This window comes from Hirundo rustica, chromosome 1 (genome assembly GCF_015227805.2).
Source record: "Hirundo rustica isolate bHirRus1 chromosome 1, bHirRus1.pri.v3, whole genome shotgun sequence".
NCBI classification, from domain to species: Eukaryota; Metazoa; Chordata; class Aves; order Passeriformes; family Hirundinidae; genus Hirundo; species Hirundo rustica.
In genome coordinates this window covers 140,050,891-140,069,076 of record NC_053450.1, presented here as the reverse complement: position 1 = coordinate 140,069,076, position 18,186 = coordinate 140,050,891, and the positions used below count along the sequence as shown (strand labels likewise).

Genomic DNA, 18,186 nt, shown 5'->3' with positions numbered 1-18,186 from the left:
AGCTATCAAGTACGCAAGCGTGAGAAAATTGTAGAAAAATAGAATATCCTTGAGTTGGAAGGGAACCATCAGGACTACAGAGTCCAACTCCTGTCCCTGCAAAGGATGCCACAACAATCACACCATGTGCCCCAGGGTGTTGTCCAAATGTATCTTGAACTTATATGCGAGTGAAGCATATGAGAAAATTGTGTGGGCCCAAAGTCGTTGTTTCATTCTAAACAAGTATCTTCCATTTCCTTGATGTCTCACACCAAGCTCTGATGAATTCCTACACCTTCAAGCCTCCCATGGGAATGGAGGGACGGTACCTGCTCACAGCAAGTTACAACCTAAAGCCAAGCAGGAGAACCTAGATGTCCACGCGAGCAGCGATCAGCCAGCTGACAGGGGCGGTGGTTTGTCGCGGGCACGTTCTGAGGGCGGCCCGGGCCGGGAGCGGGCGGCGCCCCCCGCCAGCAGCGCCACGGCCCGCGCCTCCCGCGGCCACCGCGCGCGGTCTCGCGAGAGCTCCGCTGCCGTTGGCGACGGCGCGGGCGGGGCGGGGCGGGGCGGGGCGGGGCGGGGCCGCTTTGAATCGCGGCGGGCCCGGGGCCGGGCGCGTCATGGCGCCCGAGCGGCCCGGGGGGGAGCGGGACGATGCTGCCGGCCCGAGCCCCGCCACGGCTGCCGGCCCGACGCGCATCGAGGTCCCCCGGCCCCCCTCCATCGAGGAGTTCACCATCGTGAAGCCCATCAGCCGCGGCGCCTTCGGGAAGGTGTACCTGGGCCGTAAGGCGGGCCGGCTCTATGCCGTGAAGGTGAGGCGTCGCCGGGGTCGCGGCGCTGCCGCCTCCACCGCCGAGCAGCCCCGTGCAGGAAAGGAGCGTCCCGAGGGGACGGGGAGGCTGGTCCCGGTATGAGCCTGTGGCCCTCGGGGAGCGGCCGCTGCTCGGGCACGCCCGGGGACGCGCTGTCGGCACGGCCGTGCCGCGCTCTCGCCTCGCTCGAGTCCTGGAGGGTTTGGTCAGGGGACCGCTGATAACGACAGCTGCTTTTATACGTACTTTAAGTAAGGGGAATACCGATAAAAACCTTGCTAAGCGCCAGAGCGCTGTTGGCTTCTCGCATGTAAAGAGATGCTGGAACTGAGCCCCCTCAGCTCCCTGCGCCTGTCGGGGGACTAAAGCACCGCCTCTGAGAGGCAAGATGAGAATAAAATATAAAAATCATTCTTGCTGAGTAAGTATTAAAAAAACAAAAAAAAACAAACCCAAAAACCTGTTGCGTTTTCTATGTTGTTGCACGGAGGACCAGGCTTGTCTAGGCTTGTCTTTAGTAAGAACTTCATCAATTATTTGTGCAAACTTGACTTTGTGATTAAAAGAATTATAATAAGCTACATTGTACACAAAGAATAGGAAACATAGAAATAGTCGTGCAAAATAGGCGTTGCTCTGCGGACCTGTATGTCTCTTCACGGTTTTATTATGAGCATTTTGAGGTTAAGTCATTTGTGTCCTCTTTTGTTTTCCAGGTGATGAAAAAAGCAGACATGATCAACAAAAATATGGTTCACCAGGTGCAGGCAGAGAGGGATGCATTGGCTCTCAGTAAAAGTCCTTTCATCGTGCACTTATACTACTCTCTTCAGTCAGCAAACAACGTCTACTTAGTGAGTAAAAAAGTGGCTGTGGCATTTTATGGTAGTCTTGGAAATTGAGTGTGAACTGTAGTGATATCTCAAAACATTTTTGTAATGATATTCCTTAGTCACTTTTACATCTTTCTCAGAATGGTTGAACAAGTTAAATACTTCTCTTTCTCTGGTGTCTTTGAGCTCTTCGCATGCATGCTCACCTCTGTTACAGGAGAAACTACTCTGTCTTAGAAATATGTAGAAATCTTAGGGAAAACAAGAAATCATTCTATTCGAGCAGAAGCCAAGACTGGAAGATACTCCATGGCTCGCTTAAAGGAAATCTATTTCACTTATCGCCAGTACTCAAATTTTGTTACGGTTGTTGGCCTACATGGCAAGATGATAACTGAGTGGCAAAACTAAATGCTGGTCCACATGGAGTACTGTGGAGCACAGCAGGACTTGTGTATGGGTTTATATACTGCCTCCACATAGATTCAGACTGTCTGCAAAGGGTCTGGCACAATTTGTGTGGATTGCTGTAAGCACACACAGGGAACAGCTTGATGAGATTCTGAGACAAGGTTGCTGTGCACCCCTACAATGCATTTTGGGTGTAAACAAAGACTTCTTTTTCTGGAATCTCTGAACTGCTGCATGGAGCAGAGGACTTCAGGGTGAAGGATTTGTAAATGAAGTGCTAGAATCACGTCCAAGTGTGTGTGTATGTATATGTATGTGGAATAATATTGTGTATTGGAATGTAAGTGCTGGCAAGATTTCCTGACCAAAACCCCATAAATGCATTCTTGATATTAAATAGTGGGTTTCAAAGCCCTGCCGACTTCTATTTTATTTTGATTATGACATGGTCCATCATAATGTGTCTGCATAATGATTTATTAGGTGTGTGTAATTTTTTTTGCACTCTTTTTCATGTGTTTTAAATGTATAATAACTCTGTTGCATTTTTGTCAATTTGTGCTTATTTCACAAAGATCAGGTCTGAATCCAATATTGTATATAAATGATTGCAAGTGAAAGTATTGAGATACTTTGATTTGTATAGAACATGTGGTCTTTGGCTTCAGGCCTTGAGTTTCACAGGAATGCTTTGCACTTCATTTTCTATACTATGGAAATACACAATACTAAGCTAAATATAGATTAATATATGAATATAAATAGAAGTTAAAATATATAATGTTCAATATAGAAATATATAATATTTTTAATATAGAAAATTTTCTGTAGTTAACTCTCAAAAGCTGTAGTCAGCTTTTTAATTAGCTTGTAAAAGTAATCTAGGCAAATAAAATAAGCGAATAGTCTACAGAAAGAAAATCTTTCATCTCTGCTGTTACATGAAACTTTAATTATTTTATCCAAGTGAAAAATACTGTGTGGGAAATTAGGTTTGCACAAAGGTATTTCTATCTGCTTCTGCTCCTTGAAATTATATTTTTCTAGGCCTGAAAGTTATTTTGTATTTTACTTGCTGTTTTGAAATGTGTTTTAAATAAAAAAAATTAAAATGCTTGAATGACAGGTGATGGAGTACCTTATTGGTGGCGATGTCAAATCTCTTCTCCATATTTATGGATATTTTGATGAAGAAATGGCTGTTAAGTATATTTCTGAAGCAGCTTTGGCTCTTGACTATCTTCATAGGCATGGAATAATCCACAGGTGAAAATTTTTTCTCATACAAATAAGTATTTGGTAGTTTGGGTTTTTTATTTTTTCACTCTAACACATAACCATCACCATTTCATTGTGGCAGCTACCACAGACACCTAATCTGCTAGAGCTCCTGGAAGCTCTTTTTGCACGTGTGCAGTGCAGCAATGTCATGAAACAATGGCTAAAATCCAATCTGTGTGTGCTGAGCGCACAAACCCACAGTGCTTTCCCCTGCCAGCCCTTTCCTGGTCCAGTGCTGTATTAGCAGCTGTGATGGTTCAGGAACCTTCTGGGTACTGCACACATGGGCCTGTAGGACAAAGGGACACTGACTACCCTGATGCTCCCCCATGGTGAGAGTTCTTTTTGCACTCAGCAGTGCTACAAAGAGCTCACATAACAACTCCTCCTGGAGGCTTGCTTGTCACCTGTAGGAGCTGCACATTAGTGAATGTTAGGTTGGTGCTCCTTGTGAAGGATGCTCGTTGAGCCTGCTGAAGCACAAAGTATGCATGCTTGACATGCATGCTGGTTTTTACAAAGCCTGAGATGTTTGTACCATATTTAATGCTAAATATATTTAATTTTTCTGGTATGTTCTCCAAACTGAAATCTTCTGCTGGCTAAGAGATGTTAACTGTTAAACACCGCTAACCAAAGTTTTGTATTGAATGTTTCTGGTCAGTTAACTTTCTTCATGTTGCTCAGTGCTCTTCTTGCTGACTTTAGCTATATTCATATTTTCAGGGATTTGAAGCCAGACAATATGCTCATTTCTAATCAGGGACATATAAAGTTGACAGACTTTGGGCTTTCCAAAGTTACTCTGAACAGAGGTAAGAGTTGTTTCTACCCTTTTGGTTGCTTAAAATGTGTTTTTGCATCACACTTCCATATTCTTGAATACTTCACATCCCTGTAAAGGGCACATTTCAATTAAAAAAGTTGCAGTAATACCTGATTTCTAATAGGTAAATACTGATTAGCTATGTGCTAGTAAGGGGTTTGCTCTTTGCATTGCACTTCAGAAGGCAAAATATTTATTCTTTGGGACAAGGGTGGATGAAATATGATCTAGAGCCTTCAGTTCTTGACTCTCAGACCTGTATACATTAATTTGAGGGATATGAGGAGGTGCTAAGTACATAACAGAAAATTAGATCAGTGCTTTGGCATGTGAATGTTCTCTTTTCAAGCAGAAAATATAGCTGAGTAGTCATGACTGTCTGGTACAGGCTGCAGATCTTAAGGTGAATAGCCAATTTTTGAACTGGTTTGTACCTTCTTACCCGGATCATCCAAATTTATGCTGCACAGCACCAGTTCAGGTGTTTTGAGACAACTGCTGGAATGTACATCCTTTTTATATAATTAAAGGAATGTAGAAATTCAGAGTTGTCTATGGAGTTTGATTCATGGTTTTAAGAAAATAAAGGAAAATCCTAGGTATTCTGTATTTTTTATGATATACTGCTTTAACTGGTGTTCTAATGGGACAGGTTGTTGTGTCTAGTTGAACATGGAAAAGTAAGTAGCTTCCATTATATGGAAGCTTTAAAGCTACTTACTGCTAGTGAGCAAAAAACCCCGGTATCTAAGGTTGAATTTTCACCTATGAAAAATTGTTGTGTAGCTTTTTTGAGATATCTTTTGGAGCGATGGCAGAATTGGAACTAAATTTAGTGTCCTATTCCACAAGCTGGAACTGCTGCCTAAAAAACAAAGCTGATATCAAATTAGAAAATGTAGTGCTTTTGGCATAGTATATTGGAAAGGAAATTTGACTTCCACAACTTCTGTTTGTATAAATGTATGGATATATAAGAAAAAACACCTTGTGTTAAATAAGAATGTACAGGTAAATCTTAAATTGGTCTTGGTGGCTTTATTTGTATGTTTGTTGAGTATGTGACTAAAATTTTTCTTCCTCTTCATGAAACTTAAGGAAATGTCTGCAACTTTGCCTTTGTTTAATATCAAAATGAAAACCTGACCTATTTGATTTTGGTTTTTTTTTTCTTCTGTAGAGATAAATATGATAGATATCCTCACTACCCCGTCAATGGCAAAGCCAAAACAGGACTACTCACGTACTCCAGGACAATTGTTATCTCTTATCAGTTCTCTGGGCTTTGTAAGTAGTTTTCACTGTCTTTGAAGTACTTCACCCTTTCTGTTTATTTACTATCTTTAATTCAATAGTTGGCATTATAAGGCTATTCTTGCATCTCTTCTGCCAGCTGGTAGAATGACTTATGATATGTTTGGAGTACTTTGAAATTCTGATGTGATTACCTTGGACTGTATTTTGAATTGCTGACTTTTTAATGGGCATGGCCAAGCTCCAATGCAAACATCATAAGGAATGGATGAAGTTACACTCTCAGTCCTGGACTGAGATTTCATTCAGACTCCATTAACTTTTAACTATGCTTCTTTCTGCTTGTTAGTATACTCCTCCTGTAGGAATGAAAATGCCAGCACACAAATCGAGTCAGTCACCTGATAGTCTGCATGGAGTGGTTTCTCCTGTACCTATGGCCCAAAAGGAAAATACCCCTCTTTCAACTAAATTATTCAAAACACGTGAGTATACCAGGCCTTGTGCTGAGGAATACTCTGGCTGTAAGGTTGTGGTCTTTTAATTTTATATGAGTAGTTTGGACCCACTTCTTATAAGGTGTGGTTCTACTGGTGTCTTGCTCTCCACCATTCCTCCAGTGCTTTACAACTGACATGTTTTCACTCACACTACTTACGTCATCTTCTAAAGTGGTTTTGTTTGATTGGGATTTTTCAAATCGTGACCCCTGAATTCAAAATAACCCTTTAACATTTTACAGAAATAGTGTCAGTTCTTGACATACTTTCACTTAAAAAAATGTTAAATATAGCAGTGTATGTTTTCATTTAAATTGTCTTATCTTGCTGCTTTCTCATTTCTAACCTGATACGAGAAAGAAGGCAACTATATTGCTAATGTTTGTCCTGCTTTTATATTCTTGGCAAGTTCCTAATTCAAAAAGTGTGTGAATTGACTATGCAGGAAAGATGACAAGAGAAATTGTTGTCACACAGCTTTCCTTAGTTTCCTTTGATGTGAAAGCTTAACATAGTGTGAAGTCAGTCGGTATATGTTGCCTGTTTGTATCAACATTTCAGTTTGTTTTTTTTTTTCTCTTAAGATCTGGATAATTCTCAATTAACACCTGTGATGCCAGCGAGGAGTTTAACTCCTTCTCTGCTTCAGTCAAGAAGCAGGTTTGGTACCTCCGGTGTCCGTAGGCAGTCTCACACGTACCTGTCCAGTGTGGAGTCAGAAAACCAGAGCAGCCCCAGGTGGGGGAAAGATGCAGAGGTCAGGATGCTTCCATCTTCCCACTCTAAATTAAAATTGGTTTGTACTTGTGTATGCAGTATCGCAAACGTCTTCTACTTACTTACTTGCTTCATGTATTTCAAGTGTTGAGAAACTTTCCTACAGCAGAAGGAGCAGGGGTTGTGATTTGTGTTGAGTAGGGTTTTGGATCAAACCCATATAACCTTTTTCTTTGAACAAGTGTTAGTCATGTGCAGTATAACAGGAGAAGCAAATGCTATTGAGCCTGCAGCAAAGGGGTGGAAGAGGAGGCTTCACTGACCATCACTGGTTCAGCCCTATCCTGCACAGAGTGGGCACTGCTGGGAGCAGTGACTTTTTGGAAATTGACCTTATCCCTATAGCTTTATTTGCTCAGCATTGCGGGCAGAAGAATTTCTTTAAAAGACAGAACTTGGGAAAAAAAATAAAATCCACTTCAAACTTCTACTAGCTAAGTTTTCAGTTAAACTGAAAAGTTTAAGGCTTTTATTACTGAAGGCTTTAGTATGAACTAACCTAACACAAATAATTATAGCTGATAATATTTTATCCTAAAATATTTTATCCTTTGTTAATGAAATTCTGCACAAAACAACACAAACCTAAAAGTAAACGCTGCTGTGCTATGTAGTTCCTTGCCATGATTCCTATTTAGGGCATACAGAACAACTTATATTTAAAACAATTTATTATTCTGTATCTATCTGTTTCTTAGATCTTGATTTTAGTATTGTTATCAAACATCAGTAATATCAGATTTTCTTTTTGTCATCTCTGAAGGGTAATATACCACAGGGTACTATGATGGGGTTATTTCCTTTGAACTTTCTTGTAGAAACTGAAAACATCTGAAGCTTAACTTCTTAAAATAAAATCACAAATACAGCTTCAATTGCTCTATTTTTTCATCCTTCAGCATTTAAAAATATGACATTTTCTGTTGTATTCTATCAAGCTTATTTTATGTTTTAAAAGAAGTTAATGACCAAGTAATCTTTAATTTGGTTTTGGTTCTTTTTTGTATTTTGAAGTATGATTTTTCACTAGTAGTAGTTAGAATGCATAATGCTTGCAAATCTGCATTTCATTACGGAGGTTGTAATAAAGTATTTCAAATTAAACATTTCTGTGATGCTGTAATCATGTTTTCCTTGATACTCAAAACTTAATGTGCTTTTTTGCAGCAAAGTAAAGATGAATCTTGTTCTACAATGTGCAAAACCAGTAACAGTGGGTCAGCTCTCCATTCAAATGTTATGTTGCCAGATAGCAAAGGTATTGAAGTTTTAAAGAAAGAAGAACTTGAGTCTGCCATTTCTCCCATTGCCAGCAATGATTCTGGCAGCAGGCAGAAGTTGGGAAGTGAACGTTTGGATATAACAGATACTCCCGTGAGCACTCTGGATGTGAAAGGCGTAGTAAGAAAATGTATTTCTGAAAATAAGATCTGGAAAGAAAAGGTCTTTGTAAATAAAAGAGACATGACTTATGAAATAGCAGAGACTTCCAGACTACAACAGTCACTTTCAAGGCAGAATGAGCCTGTCAAAGAGGAAGAAATGTTTGAAAAGCCAGGTGTAAAAAGAAGCTTTGAATCAGTTGACACTAGTCCTTGTCAGGAACTTAACTATGTTAAAAAAAGCAATGCAGAATATAAACGTGGCTGTCAGATCTCAGAATTTGCAGCAAACAAAGGGACAGGTTTGACGACAGAAATTCAATCCTTAATGCTTTGTAGTGATGGATGCCTATGTGATGCCTGCAAAAGCAAGGAAGACGTTAAGGGTTTTATTAGTAACCGAGGAACAGTAGAAAGATCGCTTACTCCAACTGTAGCTAAAAATCTTATATGTGAACTGGATGCAGACTGTGGAAAGGATGATGAAAAGGAGTACATGAACTCAAGTTTTTTAGGCATTGATGATGAAAAACCTTTAGGTGCCTTCAGTGCAGATTCTGACCTACTTCCTGAAGTGTCTATTACAGAAAGCCATCTGGAAAAACAGCTTTTAGATTTGGACAGAAGTGTTAAAGACCTCTCCTTTGAGGAACCAAAACCTGAAGGTGTGCTAATAACATCACCTGAGTCCCAAGATGCCTCAAAGAATGGAGAGGAGGCACATACAGTCCAGGACTGCAAGACATTACATCAGGAAAAGGAAAATGACCAGAAACACACTGAAGAAACTTACCTTGACACAGTATCTTCTCCTTCAGAGAAGATGATGGAAGCACTGAGTCTCTTAAAAAAAAATGCTGTTGTTTTTCGGAGTTATAATAGTCCAATCAATATATCCAATATCTCTGAGCCGTGCAGCATGACTTCCTTAGATATAATGGATCTTTCACCTGCTTGCAGTGGCTCTTACCCAATAGCTCTCACTCCATTACAGAAAGGAAGACCGTATCTGGCCTATCAGGTAGGTAAGGAGGCAGATAGAAACTTTGTGCATACATTGGACATTAGGGACCTGAAACTATTTCAGTGCGAAATTTGGAGAAAACTCAGGTAGTTGGAAACAGTCTGTCAAAATGACCTTTGCTGACAGGGTTTCACTTGCTGCACTTGTGTGGCCAAAATTATAATTTCTGTAAGAATTTAGCAGTAGCTTTATGTTGACTGGTTTGCCTTTGGCTCAAAATGCACTGACTGTCCATCTCTGAGAAATCTTTGCTGTTACAGTGAACTGATTAGAAAAGAGGCTGTGCTGTTTTGTCTCGTTCTGTTCCTAGTGCAGTGTTGTATTTTCTGTGAGCAGTTATAGGTTTCCTAATGTAATGGGAAGTCTTTGACACTGTTGTTGTGGTTATCCTGCACCCTTCCCAGGACAGTCTGTGAATGCTGTTCAGCTGCTGGTAGCTGCCATTGTACCTGCTACTTTCTGGTAAAAGTGATGGTGTAATGTATTCTGTCAAATGCCAGTTACAAGCCTATTACAAAGACTGATGTAAACAGTGATAGCTGCTGGATGTGACACTGGAGGAAGAACTTAGGGAAAAGTTTCTCTAAGATTGGGCATCTTTGTGCTTCCAGACTGTTGCGATAAAGCAATGGAAGCTTTTCAGGGAATGTTCTTGAACTTAAGTATCAATTATTACATCCATAACTAAACCTGGAGATGGGAGTTCCTGAGCTGGTTTTGTTTGACATCTGAAATCCTTGTGCCATCTTTTCAGACCCCTCTTCGAGGGGATGCTGGCACACCGTACAGGACTCCAAAGAGTGTTCGAAGAGGAGCTGCCCCAGTAGAGGGTGAACGCATCCTGGGGACCCCAGACTACCTGGCACCTGAGCTGCTTTTGACACAGCCTCATGGTAAGACAAACCAGCCATCTGTCAGTACTTGAAAAGTGGCATTTTTACATTACTAAATGTCTGTAGAACTGTAAACCCTTCAAGCAATCAGATTGGGATTCCTGGTTATCTGGCAGATGTTAAAACTGGATAATATTTTGGAAATGTAATCAGTGCTACTTAGACAATGTGAAACTTGGTCACAAGGTGATTTCTCTGTGGTTACTGGGTTTTCAGAACTTCAGTGAAACCTTGCAGAGTCTGGGGTTTGTGTCAGGAAATTACAAATCTCCCAGTACCTTCAGCAAAGCCAAGGTTTTTTTAGCTCCAAATTTTCCCTCACTAAATATTTAGTGGGTTGGGCTGCTTGTAAATGTAGCTTTAAGCCTAAATAAATCATGTTTCAAAACTATTTTATTTTTGTTTCTAACTTAGATTTAACATTGGCATTTTTCTTTATTGTGGAATACTACCTTAGGGAAAAAATCTTCATTCCTATGCTTTCAGAGAATCATACTTGATATTCAGTGTTCATATTTGTCATTGTTTTTTTGGCAATAATTTTAATACTTCATTATCTTTTCATATGCAGGGACTCTGATCTCTGGTGAGTTTTCTATACTCTGTGCAGAACTGAAGTGTTCAGCATAACTGAACAGTCAAAGTATAACCAGATCACAGTTTCTGAGAACACTGTTTGGGTGAACAACATTTCTATACAGAAAGACATGTCCAATATACATCCACATTAAAATGTGTGATGCTCACAGAATCAGGAAACATCATATTGTGACTAAGCTGTCAGAAATCACACATGTAAACATGTACTTCAGAAGGAAAGTCAGCATTCGTAATTGTGTAACGGGGTAAAGCCTGAGACACTTTTTCTCATTGCTGCCTTTCACTTTATTGCAATCAGTCTGATTTACTTTGTCTATGGGTGAAGAAGGTTCAGGTGCTCAAGACCTGGTGTTACTGCTTCTTGCTTCAAATCACAGAATCATAGAATATCTCAAGTTGGAAGGGACCCAAAAAGTGTCGAGTCCAACTCCTGTCCCTGCACAGACAGCCCCAAGAGTCACACCATGTCCCTGACAGCATTGTTCATTGAACTGTTGCCAGGCTTGGTGCTGTGACCACTGCCCTGGGGAGCCTGTTCCAGTGCCCAGACACCCTCTGGGCAAAAAAGCTTTTCTTAATATCCCACCTAAACCTCCCCAGCACAGCTTCCTGCTGTCCTTGGGTCCTGTTTAGCAGGGGTGTGGTAAGAGTTAAACTAATTTTAGTTAGACTTCACGTGGGGAAAAATTGCTGCTGAAACCCGGTTATTACATTGTTCAGGTTGTGATCTTATTAGACTTTGACTGGAGCTTGGGACTATTTTACTGAACATCCAGGTACTCTAACAACAGTGGATGTGAACTCACTGCTTTGATGTGCTTAGCTTGGTGGGGCACTCTTGCCGCTGTTAGGAGTTGCTAAAATTGTGTTAAATTACTGGTTAAACACTTTGGTTTTCAGCATTTCTAAACTTAACAGTAGTCTTTGTGAAATGACTCAAAACATTGGTTTGCTGGAGGTGTCTTAGGTTTTGTTATATGCCAAAAAAGCCAAGAACATTTAGATTTATTATCTTTCAAAGTTTTGGGGTTTTTTAATATTAATTGTGGCATCTATTCTTTATATAGTGGAGTGGGCATGGCTTGAAGATGCAGAAAGCTTAGAATGCATGCAGTGGTGTCTGGGATTGCTTTGCCTGCTGCTTTTAATGCAGATTAACAGGAGAGATTGTCAAAAAGACATTTCCTGTGATGTGGAAAACCAGAACTATTTAATAACAAAGCAGAGATAGCAAATAACTGCACATTGCCCCAGTCAATGCAGTGTAATGGAAGGTAATGCCAGCTTCATGTGTGCTGGCTCATTTCTGCAAGCTGTCTTCATGATGTTCACCATAATTTAGATAAACAAAAGTTAAGTTCAGTAGTCTGAAGTTTTAGAGACTTTTTCAAGAACTGAGAGAAGGGCACATGCAGCAGCAAGGAGCACTCATCCAGGCTCTAGTCATGAGGCATCTATTTCTTATTACAAAACAAGCTCTTGGACAAGTCAGCTCCTGGGTTCTCTGTGATGAGAGCGGATAAATAGATTGTTACTGAGAGCCCTGTTGGCTTTATCAGTAAACCCCAGTGTTACCTATAATAAATTAAGAAGCAGAGTGGCTTTAGAAAAACCTTTTAATATATTTTTAATCTGCATGAATATTAAATACAACTTTTCATAATTTTCAAGAAACTTGCAGAATTCAAACACCTTTCAGTTTCTGCTAATTTTTAAGCCTTTGCAAGTATCATCTGTGTAAGTTTAATGATGTGGATTTATTTTACCTACAGGTAAAATAAGTTAATTTAATATTTAATCATTCATTTAATGTAAATATATAAAATTTAATCATTTATTTAATGATGGGGATTTATTTTACCTACAGGTTCTGCTGTAGACTGGTGGGCCCTTGGAGTTTGTCTGTTTGAGTTTCTAACTGGAATTCCACCTTTTAACGATGAAACACCAACACAGGTCTTCCAAAATATTTTGAAAAGAGGTAATCTGTTTCAGTGATCAGGGTTAACTGTGTATTTCCAATATTTGTTTTATAGTTTGTGTTACCAACTCAATTGCATCTTTGTCTATAGATATTCCCTGGCCTGAGGGCGAAGAAAAGCTGTCTGAAAATGCCCAAAATGCAATAGATATTCTTCTAACAATTGACACTACTAAGAGAGCTGGACTCAAGGGTTAGTATTAAAACTGTTCTTTGCAATTAATTGCAAATTTTTAGGTGGTGATCTCTGCCTCCTGAAACTTAGACTAATAAACTTTGATGCCTCACTAGGTTCCATGTATAGTACCACAGCATATAACAAGTTGTGGTATTGTCTTTCTTGTGGGGGTTTTTCCTTGATGAACAAGGTAATTCTGGGGCTGGGTTGTTTTGTTGGTTTTTAATTTTTTTAATTGAACTTCTGTTTTGCTTTACTGCTGTTTTGCTATGCATTTTTAGTGTTTGTCATCCGATGTACCAAAGTTCTCTCTTATCTAATGGGTATTTTGAATTTTTAACCTAAATGACATTGGGAACCTTGATTAAAAGATGATAGTTTGGGAGAGAAAGCTTCTACAGCGAACAGGTAATTTAGAGAGAGCAGTTTTGTGTTAGAAATCAGCTTGTCTTTGCTGAATGCATAGGAGAATACAAAATTGGACAATATATACTGTTACAAAGTCTATTTTTTTTTTTCTCTTGTAGAAGGGTGTAAATATTTGCTATTGATAACAGTGACTATGTTTTATTGAAAAAGAAATCTTATGAGAACTGCTCAAGAAATCACTAGAGAAGGAAATTACTATGGAAAGGCTTACATGTAAAGAGACTAAATGCTAGAAGCTGAAATCAAGCCAAATTAAAATAAAGAAGGCACAAAATTATGAATGAGGATTATTATATCAACAAAAATCCTGTAGCTTTTCCTATTTTCCAAAAAGCAATTTGAAGGTGCTTTAGTTAAACACAAGTTATTGTCTTTATTTCTGGATTTTAGAGTGAAATCCTATTTCCTGTCAAGGGCAGAATTTTAAAATAGGTGACATAATGGTTTCTTTGTATCTGAGCTTCTTTGAAATTCATTCTTTGTCAAGACTTAAAACTGTATCTGGCCTCTTTGTCCAATTTATAGTCCACTGAAATGAAGTTGGATGAGTAGTTTTCGGGACAGCCATTAACTTTTCTTGTTGCACCTAAGTTTCCATTACTGTCATCTTCTTGCCCCTCTCCAAAATTTGTGCTCTCCCTTTTATTGCTACATCATGAAGCCTTTTGTACTGGGAAATCCCAGTTAAGTTGTTGTAGTGCTGTGCTTCTCTAAATTCAATCTTTTTGTGTAAGAGCAGCTTTAAAGGCGCTTTTGGCTCAGTAGAACTGTGTGGAACAGGTTCCCTGGATGGGGGTTCCAGCTACTTGTCCTGACAACAGTTTGATCCTACGAAAGTTGGGGGTAATCAACGCCCAGTTGCAATTTGCACTTTTATGAACTTCTAAAAAGGAATATAGAGCAAATCTACTGACAGTTGTAGATGAGGGAACAAAGTGACTATGGGGCTTGGACATAAGGAAGTTTATAATGTGAATGTGAACTTCTGTTTCAGAACTGAAGCAGCACCCCCTCTTTCATGGGGTGGACTGGGATAACCTCCAGAACCAAACTATGCCTTTTATACCTCAGCCGGATGATGAGACTGACACCTCTTATTTTGAAGCTAGAAACAATGCTCAGCACCTGACTGTGTCTGGATTTAGCTTATAGCATCAAGATAAGTGAACATTCTCCATGGTTTTGCACACTTACAGGTGGTCTTGTAACCCTAGTTTGGTCTTGACTAAGTTTCCTTGCCAAATTTAGTGTTTCAAGTTACCAGTCTATTTTTATTATAGACTCCTTTACTCTAAAGAACCTACTGTATGAAACTGGTGTCAAGTGCCTTCATGCTACTTCTTATCTCACTGCACCTTACTAAGAGGCCAGAACATTGCATTTCTTGGAGCTGATAACTCTTGGGAATAATGGGGCTTTTTAATAGCAATGAGTTATTCCAGTTAGGAAGTGTAGCCTTATTTCCCAGCTAATCATAATAGGGAATGGAATTGTAATTGTATCTAATTAATAACTTACCTATTGGTGGTTCAGTGTGGTGGCAAGCTGGTTTGGGAGCAGTCCTTTCTCACCAGTGTGAATATATATCTACTATGCAAAACTGCTCATTTCTGTTCAAGGTGGAAAATTGAAATCTTAATGCAGCATTGAAATGTCTTGTCTTCTGTTTGCCTTATTCCTAAAAAGGGATGAGAAGATAGAATGGTGTTCCAAGTTAATTCAGCTAGAAGTGGCAAGTGAGACTGGTAGGAGTTCCTCTGGTTATTATCCTGCCCTAGAGAAACGGGGCAGGGAGAGGATACTTGAGCAGAGCATTTAACAGACTTGCCACAAGTCATTGCATTGTAACCACCTGGGCTGTAGGAAGCTGGACTGAACATACATTTTAGCTGGTTTTATATAGAAAATGCCCTGTGTGCGTGTGCTCACTTGTGTCAGATGGCAAGTGACAGGTGATTTCTTGGTTTCTAGCTAGTATTCACACTGAAGCTGCCAAATATTAAAGACCATAATATATTGTAAGCTAACAGACCGTTCTGTAAACTCACAGCCAGAGCTTGGATTTTGACTAGAATACAGGATAGAAGTGTATATTCTGGATAAATCTGAATTAAGGGGGAAGTATATTTAAATTTATCTTTAAATGCAATACAAAACTTGTGTCTGCTAGGTTTTAGAGGTTTATTTCTAGATGATCCTGTTTAAATAATCTTCAGTATTTTTCTTGCATAGGTATCTCTAACTTAAAGAAGACTTTAATTTTTCAGGTTAATACATGTTAGATAAAGATCATTTGTGCTAGATGGTGTTGCCAGCCAAGGGCCACGTGCCAGAATCCAAGCATTTTGCCAGTGATTTTTGCCAAGTGCCTTTTGATTTCATGAACTGACTCTTTGTAGCGGTAGTAAGTTGTCTCTTCATTACCCTGCTTCCTGGAAGAGAAGGTTTATTGATGGAATTCTGAGCAAATAATGTCTGCCAGGCTTTCTGATGTCCACTCAGGTTACTGGGAAAGGCATGGGAATGGTGAAGAAAAAGAAAGTTTCCTAGAAAGACCTAAAGAGAGCTGATTCTTAATAGCTCAGAATGATGAATCCCAGCTCTTGGTGTGATGACTTGAATTTGTGAAACAGAATCTTGGCAAGTTGCAAAACATAGAGTGAATCTCATTCCCTTTGCTAAGGACTAGTTTCAGAAAACTTCTAAATTGTTCAGTCTCACTGCAATTGTTACCTGATGGAAAAGATGCAAATAAATTAATGCACTACTGAAGCAGTATTCATAGACAACAGTCTCTGAAAGTGATGAGAAGTTCTTTAGTGGTTTTCCTGTGTAGAGTTAGAATATATAAACCGGGGTAGGAGGGGACCTTAATCACTGGTACTTAATGCAATTTATTCTTCCATTTCTAGTAATCTAGTTTAAGAAAGCAAGTCTTACAAGAACTATGATTACATGTCAAAGAAATAATATAAACTGAACACCACAACAACTCTTGTCTTCAGTGCTTTACAAATGTTACACCTGTTCCCATGTGGCAGTATAACACATTCCCATCAAGGTGGAAAAAACTTGTTGCACTGGTATAATCTTTTCTAACCCCTTGAAATAGGTCTTAATCACCTACAAGGGCGTCAAGTAAGCTTCTATAAAAAACTTATACTAAAAGAAAATCGTGGTGTTTCTACCAGTTGATTAATGCAATACAAAAACATAGAATCTATAGAACAGTAAATAGGCCAACTGATGATTCTGAATATTTAATATGAAGTTATCACTAAACTGCTGTCCAAAATTTAAATTTTGCATAATTGGCCCTGAAAATATTGTAATACCCTGTTCTCTTCATTATCTTGAATTTATCCTGGTTAGACCAAGCATGGAGTTGAATGTCAGATGTTGATTGTTGAGATCTGTGATGTGGTTTTGTTTGTTGTGGGGTGTTTTGGTTGGTGGGGCTTTCGTCTTTTGTAAAAAAGGTGAATCCTAGCTTTATTGTTCAACATGGAGTTCTTGTCAACTTAATCCCATTGGTTTTGCCCCACTTGTTGCTTGACTTGGAATACTACAGGTAAAAGTTTAAAAGGTATAATGTAGTAGCTGGAAGAGATTTAGTGTTTCCAATTAGTAATGATCTACAAATAATTGTATAGTCTGGCAAAAGTTTCTGATCCTTAGAAGCTGTGGAATACCATTTGGCAAGTACTCCACCTGTTACATGGTGCTCCCTGAAGGCCTAAACTTTGTGTGTAACCTACATATAAGCTTTGTAGCTTCCAGCTTGAGAGATAGTTTATCACCATGAGCACAGTCCATCTGAAAACTACTGGAGAGATCAGCGTTGCACTTTGTCACACAGAAGCAGCAGTCTTGGACAGCGATGCCCAGCCTTACGTGCTGTGGGGCTGACCTACACATGGGGCAGTGTCTGGGGGCCAACGTGCTGAAGTGCTCCCATGCGTTGTTGAGCTCAGAGGTTCCAGTTTCAGCAGGACTGGGTTTACCCATGGTTACTCTGCCAATAAAATGCATTCTTTTCCTCTCTGCTCCATTCTCCAAAAGTTCATTTTGCACTTATTCATGTTTCAAAAATTCACTTTACTTTTGTGTAAATATATAAAATAAAATAGTGCCGTTGTGCTGCTCCTTCTGCATATTGTTTTTCTTTCTTTGTGATACTTTTTCCCCTGCTGGGAGTGTGGCAAATGGATTTTAACACAAAGAAACCCTGAGTGCTTCCCACTACCTCAGCAAAGGCAGTGATTTTAAGCAAGGAAATAACTAATACTTGCAATACAGGTGTGTATGCCCTTCAGTTAGTTCATAACTTGCCAGCCCGTGCCTGCAGGCTTTAGTACCAGCTACATTTGTGTACTGAAATGGCAGGAGAGGAAAGTCCTGAGCAGGCCTGTAACTCCTGCAAGGTGTGAGTCCCCTCCTCTGCATGACTCAAATGAGTCAAGAAAGGACAGTGGCTCCATTTCCTCAGCACCAGAACAGAAGCTGTTCTGTCCCTGAGGACAGAACAGCTGCAGCATGCACATACTTAGACCTGGTTCTGCTTCTGTGCTTGCAACAGCTCTGAGGGGGTGGAATGTCTAATCGGGTTTGATACAGAGCAAGCTTCTGCCTTTCATGTGAAGCTTGATTTGCTGCAGGAAACCAGCTCAGATGTTTGCTTCACAAGTGCAGTTTGGACCGGATCTGACCCTTTCCATATGTAGAACTGATTTGGCTCCCAGCCCTCCTGAGGAGAGCACAGGAGAGGCTGAAGCTATGTATCCTAGGTCTGAGCTCCAGCCAGCTGCATATGCTACTGCTTCTACATCAAAACTGTGTCTCTTTGCACCTGGGCAAATTATAAAAAAACCCAAAAACAATCAGTTTTCCTTGCCTTTAAGCTGGAATACCTGCCAACTAGATAGGCCCAGTTCTGAATCACAAGTGAACTGTTACTCAAGTGATGTTTTGTATTACAGCTTTCAGGTTGTGACTGATTTCTTCACGATACAGCCCG

At 39.8% G+C, this 18,186-nt stretch overlaps 1 protein-coding gene across 1 annotated transcript; it reads left to right on the top strand.

Moving 5' to 3' along the window:
• Nucleotides 1-625: 625 nt before the first annotated feature.
• On the top strand, nt 626-17,323 carry MASTL (microtubule associated serine/threonine kinase like). The gene is made up of 12 exons (XM_040084044.2): nt 626-800; nt 1,517-1,654; nt 3,171-3,310; nt 4,052-4,140; nt 5,332-5,438; nt 5,755-5,890; nt 6,490-6,662; nt 7,850-9,085; nt 9,843-9,981; nt 12,449-12,562; nt 12,654-12,755; nt 14,164-17,323. The coding sequence occupies exons 2-12, from the start codon at nt 1,520-1,522 to the stop codon at nt 14,319-14,321; spliced, it is 2,529 nt and encodes an 842-aa protein (XP_039939978.1). The 5' UTR covers nt 626-800; nt 1,517-1,519; the 3' UTR covers nt 14,322-17,323.
• Nucleotides 17,324-18,186: the final 863 nt, after the last annotated feature.

What these genes read in the sequence shown, in the direction of transcription:
- MASTL (XM_040084044.2), top strand. Translation starts at nt 1,520, where the DNA reads ATGAAAAAAGCAGACATGATCAACAAAAATATGGTTCACCAGGTGCAG. An exon ending in AACTAAATTATTCAAAACAC is followed by an intron (nt 5,891 to 6,489) that starts GTGAGTATACCA and finishes TTTTCTCTTAAG; the next exon opens with ATCTGGATAATTCTCAATTA. An exon ending in GGTGGGGGAAAGATGCAGAG is followed by an intron (nt 6,663 to 7,849) that starts GTCAGGATGCTT and finishes GCTTTTTTGCAG; the next exon opens with CAAAGTAAAGATGAATCTTG.